The 18,584-nt window shown below is 42.4% G+C and overlaps 1 protein-coding gene across 1 annotated transcript; it reads right to left on the reverse strand.

Annotated features, from left to right (window-relative positions):
- Nucleotides 1–3,914: 3,914 nt before the first annotated feature.
- Nucleotides 3,915–6,635, reverse strand: dlx3b (distal-less homeobox 3b). The gene is made up of 3 exons (XM_035146804.1): nt 6,123–6,635; nt 5,201–5,385; nt 3,915–4,870 (listed from the first exon to the last, which is right to left on the reverse strand). The coding sequence occupies exons 1-3, from the start codon at nt 6,463–6,465 to the stop codon at nt 4,553–4,555; spliced, it is 846 nt and encodes a 281-aa protein (XP_035002695.1). The 5' UTR covers nt 6,466–6,635; the 3' UTR covers nt 3,915–4,552.
- Between the last annotated feature and the right edge of the window lie 11,949 nt (nt 6,636–18,584).

An 18,584-nucleotide genomic window follows, 5' to 3' on the forward strand; every position in this document is an offset into this window, starting at 1 on the left:
ATTCTTGATGATTATGTGCCTTGTTGAACATGTGGGCCAGGGGAAGAAGAGGCTAGCTTTGCTGAACTAAGTGACAGGGCATCAGGGAAAATTACAGGCAATTTCACATCTCCAGATTAGAATAATGGCTCGTGGAGTTGGACAGACAATAGTGGGACCTTTCAAACCGGGGGCCAATTATCAAGCAGGCAGATTGAAGGGAAAGTGAAAATGCTCCTCGCGTAAATAGACAAGCTGAGAGGAGGGAATGGGGAGATGATAAAGGCAAGTCTGGCTGTATCAATGCATGCGGACGGTCGGGGGTTATCAGATACAAGGTGTCTGATGGGTTTTAATTGCAGGATAGCAATGAGAGAGAAAATAGCTTGTTATTAAATCCCAGTCGCAGTGAATGGGCGAGCAGCAGAAGCAGGTCTCTGGGGTGATTATTGTTATTAGCTTGAGTGATCCGACATCTCTGGTAATTGTGAGCAACATCGCTGTTAGAGAAAGAGTGGCTGCATGACTCATCTGAATGGAAAGGCCTGACTTACTTTCACACACAGACACACAGACACACAGACACACACACACACACACACACACACACACACACACACACACACACACACACACACACACACACACACACACACACACACACACACACTTAGTTATTTTATCAATATTTATCAGAAAAAAATCATCTTAAAGAGCAAATTCACACATTATTTTCTGACTTAACCTCAATTCATGTGCTAACAAGCTTTAATAGTAACTCCTCTTTCTGCTAACAACTTTTATTTATGGGGTTCAGTATTTATAGATGCTAGAAAAAAACCTGCATCATTCCCAACAATGTTACAGAATCTCCCTTTTAGGCATCTGAGGATAATCCTCAAATCGTATTGTGAATGGTTCTTAAGCAAAGGTTTCTCCTGTTCAGATCAAAGACCCATTCCCAGTGTTGACAGTTAGGCCCATCTTTTTGTTCAGACCCATGTCTGGAGGCCCAGTGTGGAGTTTCCAGGGTCAAGGTGAGCTTGTGCCGCAGCAGCACCGAGGCCTGGGAAGGCTTTATCAGGATGTGATGACTGGCTGGGAGGACTCAGCACGCAGCCCATGCAGGCCCGTCCGTCCCCTGGTCTGCAGGTCAGCCAGGGTTCACAAGTCCACAGCTGTCAAGGATGCCTTTCCTCCGTCATTTCATCCCAGTTTACAGCAGAATGGACAGAGTGAGTGATGCTAATGCAGCAGAGGACTCGGCCCAGGCCCGCACTAAGTGTCGGACAGCTGCTGAAGTCTTTCCGTGGATGCATTTCAGTTTCCGACCTCCATCTCAACCCCATATCGCTGCACCCCAGAGACAAGTGCTGACACCAAACTGTTGACTTTTGCAGAGGTTAGGGTGGTCTTATAGGGGCTCGGGCACCATCTCTATTTAGGGTGCTGGGATGCTCTGCCACGCAGGGATCACATTCAAGTTCAGCAGTTCACCTCCACCTCCATGGCTACTTACACTAGTTAATGTTTGAGAGATGACATATATGGACACGTCTGACAGCTCACACATACGAGTGCAGCCGGTGGCTAACACACGTTTGTCTTCGGCACAAATGTTTCCCCTGACAGCGCATAGCCGAGGGCCACACACGCTGAGGGAGCCACCGAGGGGAGGTCACATGTACCCTTGATGAGATTTCATTGATATTAGAATGCCATAGTGATCAAGCTGCTTCTGTCAGATCAGCACAGTGCACTGATGTGGTGAGAGATGCCGCAGACAACTGGTGTTGAGTTCAAGGAAACAAACATTAGTGAGCTAGAATAAGGAACTGTGACACATTGCAATACTGGAAACGATGATGGAATGTGTTTGAAGTTCGGTGGAAATCTGCTTCTTCACTGAAAGTCACAGGTGTCACTGAAACATGAAAGTGCACTAAAACCTTTGTGGTCCAATTATTGAAATCCTGGTTAAATAACACGTCCAAATGATTGATCCAAAAGAAATTGTGGGAAATATTATTTTATTTATTATAATGTTTATTTGATCTAAATTAGGCTTAGAAAATTATAAATTAAAATATTTTCTTATAAAGAATTATGTAATATTGGTACAGTTTATCTTATAGTGTTCAAAGTCTCTCTTTGTATGTCATAAAATAATAGTAATAAATATGCAAAAGTGTGGTCATTCATTAAAAATATTCGTCCAGAGAAATCATTTAATTATATAAATACATCTTAATTACACTAAAGATATATATTTAACTGTTGTTATAATTTCTGATTCTGATGTGAAGAAATATTTCCCGAATTGTATTGAATTATTTGAGAATTGGCTTTAATAAAAAGTGAGTTGTAAGATTTATTCCAACATGTTTTCTCCTCGTAAAGCCAGAAATGAATTATCCAATTCAAGAAAAAATCAAATAAAAATGTCAGGAGACATTTGATTCAAACATCTCACGCCTGTAATGTTCTGAATTGACTGTTATGGCACAACGTTGCAATAAAGTTTCATACAGTAACACCTCCGGTCCCGGGTGCATACCATTCCACTTACTAAAGGTGGTAGAAAAGGCTTATAAAAAACCCTCATCAGTGCATTTTATCCCCGTGCGTAATGGCGCCTTGGTGGTCCATGTGGATGAGATCGCCATTAGCGGTTTCTCCCTCGCGTAATTTTGTGTGTGTGTACTGTATTTAATAATCCATGCGGCTGCGTGGCCAAACTGAGGTTAAAAGAGGAAAGGGGTGTTTGTCATTGTCATTATTATCCGAGTATTCTCCAGGTTTCACATGGATCAGGCCGTTTATTACCTGGAAATACTCCCCCCCCTATTTTCAAAGTGGTTTTTTTTATTATGCAACACGTGCTTAAATATTGGATTAAACGTGCGAGGTGAAGAAAACCAAGAGGAAAAACCTGCTTTTCTTCAGTCTTGTTTTCCTTTTTCAGGAGGAACTGCTTCGCCAAATGCATTAGGCTCAAATCCAAGTGTCTAAAGTGAAACGCTCAAAAAACAACAACAAAGGAGTCGTGTTTATCTTATACTTTCAATATTTGGCAGCTTTTTTTAATCCCCCCTGCAGCGTCCGCGTGCGTGTGCGCGTGAGATCCCCCAGGCCACTGGTCCCCCAGACCAGCCCCACCCACCACCATCCACCCCCTCCTCCTCTCTCTCTCTCTCTCTGTCTCTCTGCGTCTTTGTGCAACGCGCTGAATTCTCCCTCTTGTTTTCTGGCAACAGAACAGTAATAAAACCGAGTGACTCCAACATGTCTGCATGTGTGTCGCCTCCTACTGCAGAGCTTTGCACGCAGCGCGCTCAGCAGCTCGGTGCACTGCAGCCGTTCGAACCTGTGTCACTGGGCAGAGCGCGCCGTGGTTGGGGTTTAGAGACTATGCTATAAACGCCTACGTATAGGGTCTTATTGAACATATAAAGAGAGATCTTGCAAAAACAAAACAGATGGACGAACTTTAAATAAAAATATGAACTACCTGGTGCACGAACATTAACACACTAACACTTCTTTAATGCGCATGACTAAACCACTGCCCAGTGTGTCATGACTGTCAGTGTTCAGGTGGATGAATAATAATTACAAATGTGCATGTGTTATAATTAAATAATAATTAGTATAAAATTCCTTCCACTATATACAGGAATTTTTTGAATTGATTAAATTGTGTGGTGTTTTAGATTTTAGTAGGTTCACAAAATAATGCTGGAATTAAACTGGTTTGCAGTGACGACGTTTTTTTGTGTAAATAGATGTTTTACTTTGATAAATTTCCTTTCGTTTGTAACACTGTGTTTTAAGGTGGCACGGGCCACTTACGACTGCAGTGAATTCTCTGCACGGTTTGTTCCGGAGAGGCGGCTGAAAAACAGGCTGTTTATAAAGGCGCTCGACACACAACATGCAATTAACACCTTTATTCAATTGACAAGAAGGCAACAAGTGGACTAATTACATGAATATAAAAATGGTTTTTGGAGGCACCACAGTGCAGTCGTTCCGTTTCAAACAAATATGATCATAGTGGTTCTGCATATAAACACATATTTACAACCTTCGACGTTTTGTACAAATCCATATAAATATGACCTGAGTGTTTTTTTTTCCTTTTCTTTAGGCGCTATCTACAAACCCGCATGCATGATTTGATTGTAGCATGGATCAACTGCACAGTTTTGTCATTATTCGGTTTGTGGTTATAGGCTATTTGTTAAAAAAAAAACGTTGCATAGGCCTATTCATTTACATAAAAAAGAAGTTAAGGAAATAAAATATAAGCGATAAATAATTTAAAAACCACGCCAGATATCCGTTAAATATGCTGCCACAAGTGACCAGAAATCCCTTATGTGCTTTGTGAATGGAAAAAAACCCAGTTCTGAAACATTCTTGATCATCCAGAAAAAAAAATAAAGAACGCAATGTTTCACTTCAGGCCTGCTCCCGGTCCAGTTTGCTCTGCAGAGTCATTGTGGAGACAACCTCGTTTGGAGAAAAAATAAAATAAATCTGGAGAGATCAATCTGCTCTGGAGTCTTTGTTAATAAACAGCTCCCACGCTCTGCTGCGGGACTGGGTGGTGCACGGTGCCCGGGTGCTGTAGGTGTGATCCCTGCTGGTACCAGTGGTTGTTATAATCCTCCAGGTATGGCGGCGACGAGCTGTGCGTCGGCTGTGGGACCTGAGGTCTGCTGATCGGGGTGCCCTGAGGGGTGCTGTTCTCCCAGACGGCAGTGGGGGAGGGCGGGGAGTTGCAGGCCATGGAGTCGCTGGCGTTGGGGCTGTGCTCCAGGGGAACCTCGCCGTTCTTGTACAGCTTCTTGAACTTGGACCTCCTGTTCTGGAACCAGATCTTGACCTGGGAAAGAAGCGCGTACTTTAATTGTAATGCAACTGAAAATTCTAATATGAAGAGCTACTCATTGTTATTATTTTTTAAATAAATGTTTGCTTTTATATTGAGTAGATGAATATATAGATATAAATATTTCCCTGAGCATTTTAATTGTTAGACTTAATTACTTCAAACTAAGAGACACACGTCCAACCTCCTGTGTGCCTAATTACGCCCTGATGGATAATAACAGGGCTAATTGCTGACAATATTAGGGACTTCTGACTCGCGTCACTCTATAAGCATTCATGGATTATGTAATATCAAGTGTTAGCACCGGGTCAGGAAGCTCACCTGTGTCTGGGTAAGGCCGAGCTGAGCCGCCAGCTCCGCTCTCTCGGGCAGTGCGAGGTACTGCGCCTTCTGGAAGCGCCTCTGCAGGGCAGCGAGCTGGTAGCTGGAGTAGATCGTCCTCGGCTTGCGGATCTTTTTCGGTTTTCCATTCACCATACGCACCTCGGGCTCTGGCTCTTCTTTCACTACAAATTAAAAAAAAAAAATACATTAGAAATAAATCAATAAATCAGATCACTCAGTAGCATTTTTAAAGTATAAATCTCTGAGCTACAATGAATTAAAAAGGACAATTGCTACGAAATTCAGATTAGACGGAATGTAAATTCTAAGAAGTAGATGTTTTTTTATATATATTTATGGGTCAACTGGCAAATTCAAAGATTGGCCAAAAAACAAATGTCACAAAACAAAAGTCAAAACTAAATCACGCAACCAGGATGATGTTATTTTGTCAAATCTCCAATTTGGCCTGCCAGTGTAAACGTGATCAAATGAATAGGGTGAAAATTATTAGCTTTAATGAAATCATTATTATTTTATGGTCAGCAGTTAGTGACTCATTCCCAGGCAGACTGTTAAAACATGACATTAACACCAGACCCTGAAGGAGTGTTGGGTTTTTTTCCTTTTCCTTCCAAGTGACTTTTATTTCACTGACGTTGTGAGCTAAACATGAACACAACATAAATACATGAAACGTAAATGAAACATGTGATCTGGTTTGACTAATTCATTGCCAATGTTCAATCAAACTTATTAAATAATAAATAAGACGTGTGACTTGTATTTCCATACAACCAGGGCTCTTTTACGCAGATCTCGCACAGTCCGCAGATGACCTGACTTTTACGCACAGATAAAACCATGCACACTAAAGACGATCGCAGCAGAATAAGCAGGAGAGCGTCTCAATATTTACCTGAGCTTGGAGGCGAGGCCTGCAGGTGATCTCTGTTGTAATGTCCGTACTGTCTGTAGCTATTCGTGTATGGGTATTCAGATTTAGTGGCGTACGCTCCCGCGGCTCCCATTCCGTTCAGGTTAAACTGATGGTGGTAAGAGTTCATGGGCTGTCCGTACGGTTGACCCTGGTAATACTCGTGGTGGCCCAGGGCCGCCTGTCCGCTGTAGTAGCCCATGTCCGTCACCGAGGACTCGGGCAAAGTGGGGGAGTCCTTGGAGCTCGGGTGGCAGCTCATAGATCCAGGCAGGTCGGTCAAAATGCTCGCTATCTTCTTCTCATACGTCTGTCCGGCGCTCATGGTGAAAGCAGCCCTCCAGAGTAAAAGTCCACGGGTGGATTTCTGTTTGACGTGGAGTTCGCAAAAATTCAATCCGCAATGAAGAACTAGTAGTCTCTATGTGTGCGCGCTCTTTACGCACGGCTTTTCAGAGAGCCTATAGTCCACTGAAACGATCCTAACTGCGGAAACTTAGTTGTGCCACCGCTCAGCTCTGTGACACAGAGTTATAGAGAGCTGGGCTGGATGCTGCCTTCCCATTGGCTGCAGCGCGTCCCCCCCTTTCCACGCTCCAGGCGAGGTCGTGGTGAAACCCAGCCTTCAGCCGAGAGCGCCTCTGCACGCATACCTCCCAACCAGGAGTGTTTTTTCTGCTGTATATTTGCATATACCTGTTCACTGATCGAGCATGTGGCTCCACAGACTTTTTGGGCCTGTCAGTCCAACAACACACGCACCTTTTTTTTTTACCCACTAACATCCTTATCATCCTCAGGCTGGCACCAAGGTGTTGCAGCACAATGGTGACCCAGAGGCTTTCTAAAAATCCTCAATCCTGCAGCCAGACCGTCACCTTAATTGTTTCATGCAATGTTTTCCTAACAGTGCCTCGAGATCACACTTTATTCAGCCCATTGAAAGGCTGCCAGTCAGACTCGCACACCGCCATTGTCATTCAAAGGTGTTAGCGGACAGTGAACTTAACGTGAATGAGATGGATCAGATAGGCAAAAGACTCTCCTCTGAGAAAGAATTCCTCTGCAGCCTACTGTCCCGAGTGTGTGCGTGTGTGTCTCTGCCTGTTTGTGTGTGTGTGTGTGTGTGTGTGTGTGTGTGTGTGTGTGTGTGTATGTATATGAATGCAAATTTGATTCACACTGTTCATAAGGAGATTGTGTTATTGTTGGAGGTACAGGCTATAAAGGAAAATAATTTATTCATGGTTCATTTACATTTTTTTTTTAAAAAGTGCTTAATTTTTATTTTATTTTTTTCAAACAAACACGGAGAAATAACATTTTCTCCAATATTTTCTGCGTCTTTTGCTGTCAGTCGAAAGCACGGTCTGCAGCGCCCCCTGTTGTATTTCTTCATAAATGTAACTTTAGTTTCTTCACTGTAAAATATATAGAGGCAGATTAATACAGCTGAATACAGCTGAATACGTATAAATGTATTTTTGTCACACTCTCCATTGTTAAATTTACAAACTCCACTAAAGCTGTAATCTCATGTTTATAAACGACACGCTGATTTGACCTGTAGTTTCCCCTTTAGCCCCTAATGTTTGATAAACTACCGCCATCTACTGGTAGATGTGTGTAGCACTGAAGTGGCCTTTTAAAGGGTCAGTTCACCAAATTGTAAATTAGACCCCAAAAAACGGATTTGTATTAGGAATTAGAGTCACACCTAAAAGATAAGATCAAATCGTTTGGACCCACTACTTTATTAAATTTTTCCGAATTAAACTTTGGTATTTTTAGATTTTGTTTCCACCCACTGTCAATGACAAAAGCCAACTTTAAAGCACAATATATATGACCTGTGTCCTGCAAAGACTTTGTTCTGAATCTGGACTCAGACAAACCTTTCTTGTATTATTAGTAGAAAGTATTTAAACGCTGTCACTGACCTTTGGAGTCACGTGTCTGTTTTTCCAAGTTGTTCATGTTTCATCTCTCGCCGTTAGGGGGCGCCATTACACAGCCTCAAAGATGATTGTATGACTGTAGAGAAAGAAAGCTGCTTTTATTGGGCTGTTGTAGTATCACAGAACAACCGCTAGATGGTGCCTGTGTCTCACAATTCAATGTGGTTCAATAGTGTTTGTAAATATGTGCATATGTATAAATAGATGTACATGTTCTGTGCATCACAAAAACATGGTGAAAATATATGAAGGAGAGACAATATAAAAGAATGTAACCCATCATTGTCCAGTGTTTGTTTATGACGGTGTAGTGTGTGTGTGTGACTAATGTTTGATTTTATAACTGTGCATTAGTTTAGGCAAAAATAATCGTGTGTATCAACACCAGGCTCCTCTTAAGGTTGGAATAAGATTAATATTGAAACATATCAAACGTTGTTTCAACTCATAGACATATCGGTTCATTGTGTGATCTGGTGTCTGTTTAAAGTACAAATCTTTACCTTAAATAATGGTCTTTTTCCGTCTGAGAATGGGATTCATCCTCAGGTGAAAATCTATCCTGCTCACAGTCCAATGAACCCTCTGCACCAATCGTCCACCAATCAAAACGCTCACCTCGCAGTAACACGAGACACCGTTTGGGGACATGTTTTGTACTTTTTCTTGTGGCAGTGGGTAAAAAGTGGAGCAGCTGGCTCGGCTCCAACAAGAGCTCAGACCCGGCACAGTGAAAACCCAGCAATTACTGGCTAACTAGGTCTAATCACTGTCTAGAGAATGAAATAAAATAAAAGCTTTTGTTCTGTACTTTACAAATGAAGCCATTTTCCTTCAGCGAAAGTAATTTCCCCTCCAATTTTAAACTGCTCAAATCTTCCTCAGTTATCAGTGTGATTAAGGGAAGTGCTTTAGGCCGAACAGAGAAACACTGATGGCAGTGACCCTGAGACACAAAGTATTTTGTGAGAATCGCAGACATACCAGTCTAGTACATTTCTCGGGACCTTGACGGGACGACGGAGGCTGAAAACGTATCACTTCAAGTACAAGATGGACATTTTCTCTCTCAGCATTTCGCCCCCGCAGCTCCACTCGGGTTTTTCAATTTGAAAATATCAGCTCCGGCCTTCCTGATCCAGACTTCATAGACTGTTATGAAGCGCTCAAGAGGAATATTGCACATTCTGTTTTCCTGTGCTCCAGGGGAAGCTTCAAGGGGCTGCAGGTTACATTCAGAAATGCGCTGCACCTGTTTGTTATAGAAGAGTAACAAAAAACACACACACACACACTGAACATGTACAGACCTAAAACCTTCTGAACTTCAGATCTTTGACCCAGCACATTAACTAATCTTAAAGGGATAGTTCACCCAAAAATGAGAATTCACTCATTATCTACTCACCGCTATGCCGATTGAGGGGTGGGTGACGTGTTTGAGTCCACAAAACACTTTTGGAGTTTCAGGGGTAAAAAGCTTTGCAGCCAAATACGAATGCAGCTTTGTAGGAGGATATTCAGGCTAAAAACATGGTGTAAATGACACCGTTTCCAGTCAAAGTGTCTTACGGACACTTGGATGACACCACAGGAGCAGTATGGTGTCGTCCGATGTTTTTATCTGTTGTTTTATATTTTCTAACCCTAACCCTAACCCCTAACCCTTTTTAAAGTTATTTCCAACTCAGGAACCTCAACAAACTGAAGCACTTCCTCTCTTTTAGTGACCTGAGGGTTGTCTCAAATGCCTTAACTTGATTGTGGAAGAATTACCTTTATTTGTGCATTAGCCAGTCAGTCCCTGTCATTATCTGTAGCTGGTGCAGAATACTGCTGCCACACTGATAACTCAGGAAGAGACACAGCATCTCATCTGCACTGACATCCCTGCATTGGCTTCTGGTAAAGATCATTTATTTGTTATGTTATTAGAGCCCGAGCACCTCCGGTGGGAGGCCCTATTGTATTTCGAAGGATTTGTATTTCCTTTTGGGGCTTTTTCAGGGCCTAGACGTGCTCAAATTGTTACCAAAGTTTGCAGGGAATTCAAAACCCCAAAAAGTAATTGTATTCTGGAGTAATTTGAAATGGGCGTGGAAAAATGGCTCAACAGCACCATCTAAGGAAAAGCCCCTCAGTTAGCTTTCACCGATCTTCACAAAAATCGTAGCCCAGGTGTATCATGACAAGACAAACAAAAAAGGTCAGAGGTGCAATGGGAAAAAAGCAAAGCGGGTTTTTTTTTTCGGACGGACCGACGGACGCTCCATATATTAATATTAGTGCAGGGTCATAGCGCCACCTACTGATCAGTGTGATAATTATGTTGTTGTAACGCTACATCAGAGCCCTTACTTGAACAGATCTATTAGTCTGGCAACAGTAAATCATTCGATTTACATACAATTTTCACAGTGTGATGTGCAATTGATAGCGTGGACCGTAATGAGCAATTAGCAGGCAAGGATCGACATCGCGTGACGGACGCAGGAAGTGAAGCGTTTGTCCTTGCCGCAGTGCGCAAAACGCATGCAACGCGGAGACGTGCGCTTGGTCATTGATCGCTCTCTCCACTAACAGGCTTCAAAATGCGTGTGCTCGGGCCCGTTAGTGCTACAACGTAGCCCTAGTTCCCTTTGTGTCTTCTTTTATCCTGCAGCACTGTGATCTACTGTGGTTGTTGACTTGACTTGAACTATAAGGATGTCTATAGCCACAGTGAATGCTGTATTTAACCCCTACACAAATAAACAACTCATATGGATCCCCACCAGCGCAGCAGTGTGCACACACCTACACTGCAGAGGATGTTTAGACTTTAAACAAACTCGGTTCATCGCTTCCTACCCCCTGGCTTCCCTCTTCGAGATTTTCCTGGAACAAATGATTGTTCCAGCCTCCCAGCGGTGTTGTAAATTGGCTCAGCTACATGGAACCAAGGCTCTGCGCTTTTCTCAGGCTGCTTCACACCAGGACACTGTGTTGTGCAAAGATGTTGCATGTGTGTGTGTGTGCGTGTGTGTTGCACATTTAAAACCACCAGAGAAAAGAACCATGCAGGTAAGACCTGAGTAATGTGGTCCCAGGGGTCCCCAGTTGCGAAGGAAGTCAGAAAGCTAATGGAATACACATGTGGCCAGATGTTAAAAGGGCATGACCTTTTCCCTAAATACACACTCACTCACACACACACACACACACACACACACACACACACACACACACACACACACACACACACACACACACACACACACACACGTTCATAAAGATATCCAAAACACCTTCTAAAGCTCGGCTAAATGTTCCCCTGCGGAGCTGCTTCCACTCACACTGAGACAGAGAGGTTCTGCTGCTATCGGCCATCTGATGCCTTTAATGGGTTACTAATGACACTTGTCTCTCTCCAGTCATGTTCAGCAGTTAACACACTTCCTCTCACCCTGTTACATATTCAGTACTGGTCACATTTATTGTGAATATGTATGTTCGTAGGCTTGTTTTTAATTAAAGGTGCACATTTTCTGTGTTTGAGCTAAACATCTGCATCTCACACTGAAAATCACAAGAATCTTGCACTTTTTCATAATATTTTATCAGAACTGTAATATAAAGTAAAACAGAAACATTTGTTTACTTAACCTGTGGCTGAGTCGTGATTCAATATTATGGTGATACTGATTATATTCTCATATTGTCTAGCATATCATTTGGATGGATGTTAAAATAAAATGTAGGTTAAACTAACAAAATAGATCATTTTCAAGCATAATAATCAAATTAAATCAAATTGTGAAAACAATATTATTGATTTGAAAACAATATTGAAAAATCTAAGGATTTGCTAGAATCAATAGAAAGCACAGTTGCAATACACTGGTGAAGCTCATTTTATTGCAGTAAGTACTTTATGGTATTTGACTCTTTGTCAGAAAAATTATATATTTTGCGCTACATGAAGTTATTGTATTCAGACCTCCTGATGTCCGTGCCACAAATATTCATTCTGTAATCTGATTAAATGTGGGAACGTAAACAAAACAACCTCCTGGATGGAGACAACAGGCCTCTGACCTGGAACAACATTCCATGTCAATCAGCTTTTGCAACAGTGCCCTGTGCTAATTGTGTTGTCCGGCCCGACTCTGTTGTGAGCGCAGTGAGCTGGCAGCCTGACAACCCACTAATGTGTGTGTGTGTGTGTTTTATATAGATAAGACAAGATGACCTCACAAAGATGTGACGCATTCTTTGTAAAACCATAATTTCAGTGTCATCTGTCCATCGTCGTTTTTTATTAAAGACCGACGCATATGATGCTTTTTCAGTTCTTCTTTCCTGTGTTGTGTTTTATTATCGTGTTTTGTGTACATCTGCAACGTTCAAAGCCCCAAGTATTCTCTCCCACAGTATTTTGCTTAGGAACCTTCCAAACTAAATGAAATGACCCAGAAGTATTTCAGCAGCCGCCACAATAAGAGCTGTTCGAATTCTCTAAATGATAAGGAAAGGAGCTTCAGTGCTTCCAAACTTATCTCCTTTAGCATAGGAAACACCGGACCATCCTTTATAAAAGGAAAGGAGAAAATGCCGCCCCACAAGTCTTTGCAGCAGCAACATTAAAAGCGACACAAGCTTGTATTTGCACCTGGACACACCCACGTAAATACAGAACAGCTGTTTTATTCTCATGACACGACCCAGAACTGAATCCTCACATGATCGTCTGAGCTCCTGATTTCTTCTCTTTCACATCTGTCCAGTGAACAACAAGCTGATTGACTTGTAGTTCACAATATCATCATCACAACAAAAAAAACGGTATAAAAGTTATTTGAATTTCCTGATTGTGGAATGGACACAATCATTTTTTTCTCCATGTATATTCCTCACATTATTATATTATTTCAACATTTCAGTCTTGCTTGTTTTATTTTCATTTTTAATTAAATCAATTTAATTTAAATCGAATATCTCGACACTGTGATTCTCCTTTCCTATCTCCTTTCCTAACTCCTTACGTCTTCTCCTTCACATCTTTCCTTGACCTCGTGACATATTCCATCAGGGTCAAGGAATAGTGGTTAGGAAAGGAGATTATTTTGACTTTCCGATTGCAGCACCCGGTAAAGCGAGAGCGGAAGTTGACGTTTCCTGCATGTGCAGAAAGTGGTTGACCAATCACAACAGTGGTGGCCAGCTGGCCAATCAGAGCAGACCGGGCATTATTGGAAGGGGGGGCATAAAGAGACAGGAGATAAAACCTAGTGTTTCATACAGAGGCTGAAAAGAGGAGCTACAGCAACGGACAGAGGAAGATTATGTGTTTTCTGAACGTTAGAACGTTAAAATGATGAATTTTCCTTTGAACATAGTATGTCTCCTTTAAGTTGTGTGGCATCTTCTCCTCCCTCTGACGTCTCTCTCTAGCCGCTGCCACCCGGTGCTCCTCACTCCGTCCATCACCTCCTAATGGTCCTCTCCACCATTTCCAGTCAGCTGGCACCGGCACCAGATGCTGCACAGAGGCATCCGCACAAGTGTCCCCATCCTGGCAGCCCCTCACTAACACGAATGCATCTGTTCCCCGGCTCCACTCTGCCAAGAGTGAGTGAGTACGAGTGGCCTGCACAAACAGCTGTTCAGGGAGTGATCAAAAGAAAGAGAGACCTCTTTGATTACTCCCTCTTTGTTCGCCGTCCACTCAAACTTCCGTATTCACTGAGGCCTCTGTGTGAGTGGGCTGCAAGCCAACGGAATGCACAAGGCAATAACTAGCTTTCTTTGGGGTTGAGGATTTATTTGTAGCATGTGTATTCATATTTTAGAATCTATCATTTCAATTCTATCCCAGTGATGCTCATTAATGTTTGCGAATGTCTCAGTGTCCCATGACTCCGAGTCCGCAGTATCCCACAGTTCATCTTGACCCTTCACCCCTTTGTCACCCACTTGTTGGTGCTTATCACTGGAGAGTGCATATGTCGCCTTGGTTACAGATACACTCTGAGAGTCTTCCAGTTTGAGATGCCCTCTCCCAGGATTCTCACAGGAAGCTCCACCCTAATCCAAGCCTGTTTGTTTTGGCTCAGACGGAGATGCACGGAGGACTAGTTGAAACTGCTCTCCTCTATCTGCTGATTATCTGCCAGCAGAATAACACCGCTCAATCAAAACACAATCAAATGGTTTCCCTTCCCTTTGCTTTTTGGCAAAGCAGAACCCTCATCCTGCCCTCATCACAGTCTTGTGAAAATGGTGTGAAAAGAAGTGGCTTTAACACCAAGTCTTAAGTCTCATGTAAACAGTCAGTCTTTAAAGATTCCAAATAAAAAAAATAATCTTTATATGCATCTTGAGAATATAAAAATCCCCTAATATAACATCTAAGTCAAACTAATGCGTATCGTCAATTTTTTCCACTAGAGCTGTTTTAGAACATGCTTCAGTGGACATTTTCCGGATGGACTGTGCGTGAGAACAAAAATGTCTGAGTCAGTTGCTTCGTGCATTTTTCGGCAAACCTCTCCGGTCAGCTCCCTGGTAAAATGTGCAACTCATCAGCTCGATGAGAGAATACAACCGACAAATGTCTGTAAAATTCACAGCGAGTGAGTGAGCATGTTTTTTACACTTGATGGGTGCAAAACTGAAAATAAAACATACATGTAGAAGACAGGTTAGATAAAACGTCTGACATTTAAATGTCCAAACCTCCTTTTAAACTACATATAAATTATAAACTATTAATAATAACATATTAAATTCATAAGGTTTCAACTGTCACAACATTATGACGCACACGTAAAGGATATCCACAACCTTTATGTAGGTATTTGTCTTAAACAAAATTCGTATGTACTCAAATGTCTGGCTGGGAATCTTCTGTAGAGAGGTTAATCACAGTCCTGTGTGAAACATCCACCTAGTTATTTGGTGGGCTTGTTCACGCTGGGTCGAGAGCTGTCATTTTTCTGGGCATGCCTGAGCACAGCAGATGTTGGGAGTTCCCGTTCTGCCCACTTTTTCCCTCCTCAGCTTACACAAAAACCTCCATGAGGCTTTCTCATCGCCAACTTGTAAAATTGGAGTCATTTCTACTAAATCAAACGTGGCAGAGTGAGTCAGTCAGGCTGTAAAGTCAGGTCGAAACAAAGTGCGTCAGTCTACAAGACGCTCTAATCCACCTGACCATGAGTAAGTTTCTGCATTAACATTTAGCCCCAGGAGATGAGCTGCCTCCCATCCTCATCCCCCCCCGTCTCCCTTGCAGGTCTTTAAACTGGATCTGGTGTCCGCAGGGAAGGGATGACAAAATGACGTGTAGTCTAGGAAACAGGGGATTCACATGAGGGGCTGCCCGGCCTTGAGCTGTGATTCTCAGGGTGCCTCAAGGGTTGTTTCTGCAGCTGCTTGAGCAACACGTGCATTTTGCACATGCAGCAAAAAACTGTGGATCAGCTCAACTATGAAAATACAGAAATTATATTATATTCACTTGTTGATTCTGCAGTAAGACTAGCACACTGGGTGTTGAGAGGGCATGAGAACTAGTTAGTAAGGTAGCAAGAAGCAAATTGTAAATGTTCAAAATAGCTGAAATTAAAATAGCATATAGCGGCACAACATAGGTTCATCTGACAGGGTTGAGGGAGATCATTCATTATGTATCCACTGTTTATAAAGATGGACGACATGATGGCTCCCTAAAAGTGAAGCCAAAGCTCCTTAAACGCCCCCTGGCTGCTGATTGCAGTATAGGTCATGAACCCTGCCACCTCCATGTAAGCAGATGGGACAGTGCAAGTCAAATAAATTGTTGGTTTCTGTCATTTTTAGTAAGTTCAGTGCTCATTTTTCCAATGAGTCTGGTTTTAATTAGTTATTTGATGCTATAAAACCAAGGTGAGACAACATGATTGACAGCTCAGACGGACTTATGATTGGTTGAGCGTTTTTTTTTATTCCCTACGAAGTGCACTCATTGTTTCCCATAATGGATCAGGACAAATAGTGTACAACCGATGGTCACTAACGGAGCAATATATACCATCATGCATTGCGCTCATGGTGGAGAGACGAGAGGAGAGAGGGCCGCAGGAACAGTCCGACCTGTCTGATAAATGGAAATACGAGCACGAGCCGCACTTCACAGCACAAACAGAGACAAACAAGTTTATTTCAACATTTACATTTTTTTCCCCAATATATAACAACTATAAAAACTAGACAATGCTCTACTGAGTGCCATGCTAGTTTACGATAAAATGTTAATGATTAAAAGCTTGGATTGTGCCTGCTCACATGGAAGTTGCGACCACATCGGACCACGACATCTCAGGTGCTACACATGAACGCTCCCGCCACCCACAGTGTTGCAGGCCACAGTGTGAGGGACAGTGCCCCCCCCCCCCAGCCTAGCCTCTCTGTGTTTGGTTTGCTGCCGATTCCCCCACCAGTGTCCCTCGCTAATGAATGGACACTTAATGATCTGAGAGGGCCATTCAATTGAGTGGAAAATGTGCAGGTCTGTAGAGTACAGCCCCCCCTTTTTTCGTCGGAAACAAAGGTATTCACACACACACACACACACACACACACACACACACACACACACACACACACACACACACACACACACACTAAGGGGAGTGGAGTGGATTCATGCACTCGCTTGAGAGGAAGCTGAACACACACATTGCAGGCAGGGCCTCTGTGGGTTTTCACACACTTCCGCACAAATCCTTCACAAATGAGAGCCTGCACAGGAAAGACACCCACACCTGTTGTGATGTTTTTTAACGTAGAAATTGAAAGTGATACTCATCACTATTCAAACACATTTAAACAGTTCTACCCACTCAAATTTGAATGATTGTACCATAGATCGTATATAAAGATGGACAACAAAAAGCGAAGCCAAAGTGTCTTGATCGCCACCTGGTGGCCGGCTGCAGGTTGGTCATAAAGTGCAAGATGGCGGCGTTCGTATCCGAGATATTTAAGCTTCATTGCCTGATGGGAGGAAGAGGAGACACGTCATCCGTCTTTAAATACAGTCCATGGATTGTACAGTTAAACAGTATCCACACATACTGCTTCTACTGTTGAAACTCAACCACCTAAACACACACACACACAGTTTATTAACGTGATAGCAGTTTTACCACCATTCAAATCTGAACCATCTGCCACTCTCGACTCATTCAAAACAAACAGACAACGACCACCGTGTTTATCTTTCAAAAACCAACACACATGTGCTCAATAAAAAAAGGAAAACATCCTTTTATGTTCCTACATGTACTTGCCGGTCACCGACGCCCAGTCATAAACAAAGTGGCACCATGTGGTTACTTGGGATCGACTGCAAACAGCCGATCAAAAGACTGAAAAAAAAAACGTTTGTTTACAGGAGGTCTCGGGGAACCAGTGAAGTGCAGGGGTCGGCCATTCAAACAGCCTATATGCCGCACAGACAGGAAGGAGGCTTTGTAAGGAGCATTGTAAATCATAGCAACTCACTTTGCCACAGGAGGGAAGATGAGCAGTGTGGGAGTGAGCTCGTGTTTGTGTGTGCTGGTCAGATTTACTGCAGTTACCCTCCAGATTGTGTCATTATTCAACGGTCTGTCGGTGAGATTACATTAGGCCTGGTCACAGCCTCGTGCATCAGATTTACTGGCCCATATATTCACCTCTTATCCACGGTGAGGAATAGTGAGACTGTTAACAATTGGATCAAGTGAATGTAGATATAAATAATCCAGTTTGTCAATATAACTTCCAGACATTTGTGAGCCATTATTCCGCATCATCTCATGATATTAAAACTTTAAACTTTTATATTTAAACAACAACAAAAGCTGTTGTGTTACCTAGAATTAAGCGTAAATGGCATATGGGCAGTAATTATGCAGCACTTTATTGGACCAGTGTGTATGAACATACAAGGAACCTGTTGGTACTGGTTTTATATTGCTTTTATACTTACATTCATAATATCACCACCTCTTTCGCAATTTCCCAACAAAGTAATTTCACCATGTTTGTTTTGTTGCTGCAATGCTTTATATCAAGCGGAATTACAGAGTTTTTAATTTGAAAAGTTGTGAACTTGGGTCTGAAGATTGTTTCGATAGTAATAAAGCAAATTCCGTTTCATTTTATGACTAACATTCACCATGAAATCTTCATTGCAGATAAACCAGGTAGGATGAACAGAAAGATTTCTAACTTCACTCTGCACAATAGACTGTTTTTAAAAAGCCCTGCACACAGCGTCCAGCACACAAACAATAAAAAGAAACAGTATATTGTAGAACTGTTTGAGGAGCACTCAACAATGACAAGGAATAATTCTGAAGTGGCTCCACAGCATTAACACAGGACAAGAAAGCAGCCCATTCCAAACAGGCAGGTTCAGAACGAAAACAATAAATGCTATATGCAGACAGGGGATGGATATGTGCCTTACAGTAAA

The sequence above is a fragment of the Hippoglossus stenolepis genome, chromosome 21 (genome assembly GCF_022539355.2).
Source record: "Hippoglossus stenolepis isolate QCI-W04-F060 chromosome 21, HSTE1.2, whole genome shotgun sequence".
Lineage (NCBI taxonomy): Eukaryota > Metazoa > Chordata > Actinopteri > Pleuronectiformes > Pleuronectidae > Hippoglossus > Hippoglossus stenolepis.

Coding starts and splice junctions, on each gene's coding strand:
- dlx3b (XM_035146804.1), bottom strand. CDS start 6,465: ATGAGCGCCGGACAGACGTATGAGAAGAAGATAGCGAGCATTTTGACC. Junction 5,386..6,122: donor GGCCTCGCCTCCAAGCTCAG/GTAAATATTGAG, acceptor TTTAATTTGTAG/TGAAAGAAGAGCCAGAGCCC. Junction 4,871..5,200: donor TCGGCCTTACCCAGACACAG/GTGAGCTTCCTG, acceptor CTTCTTTCCCAG/GTCAAGATCTGGTTCCAGAA.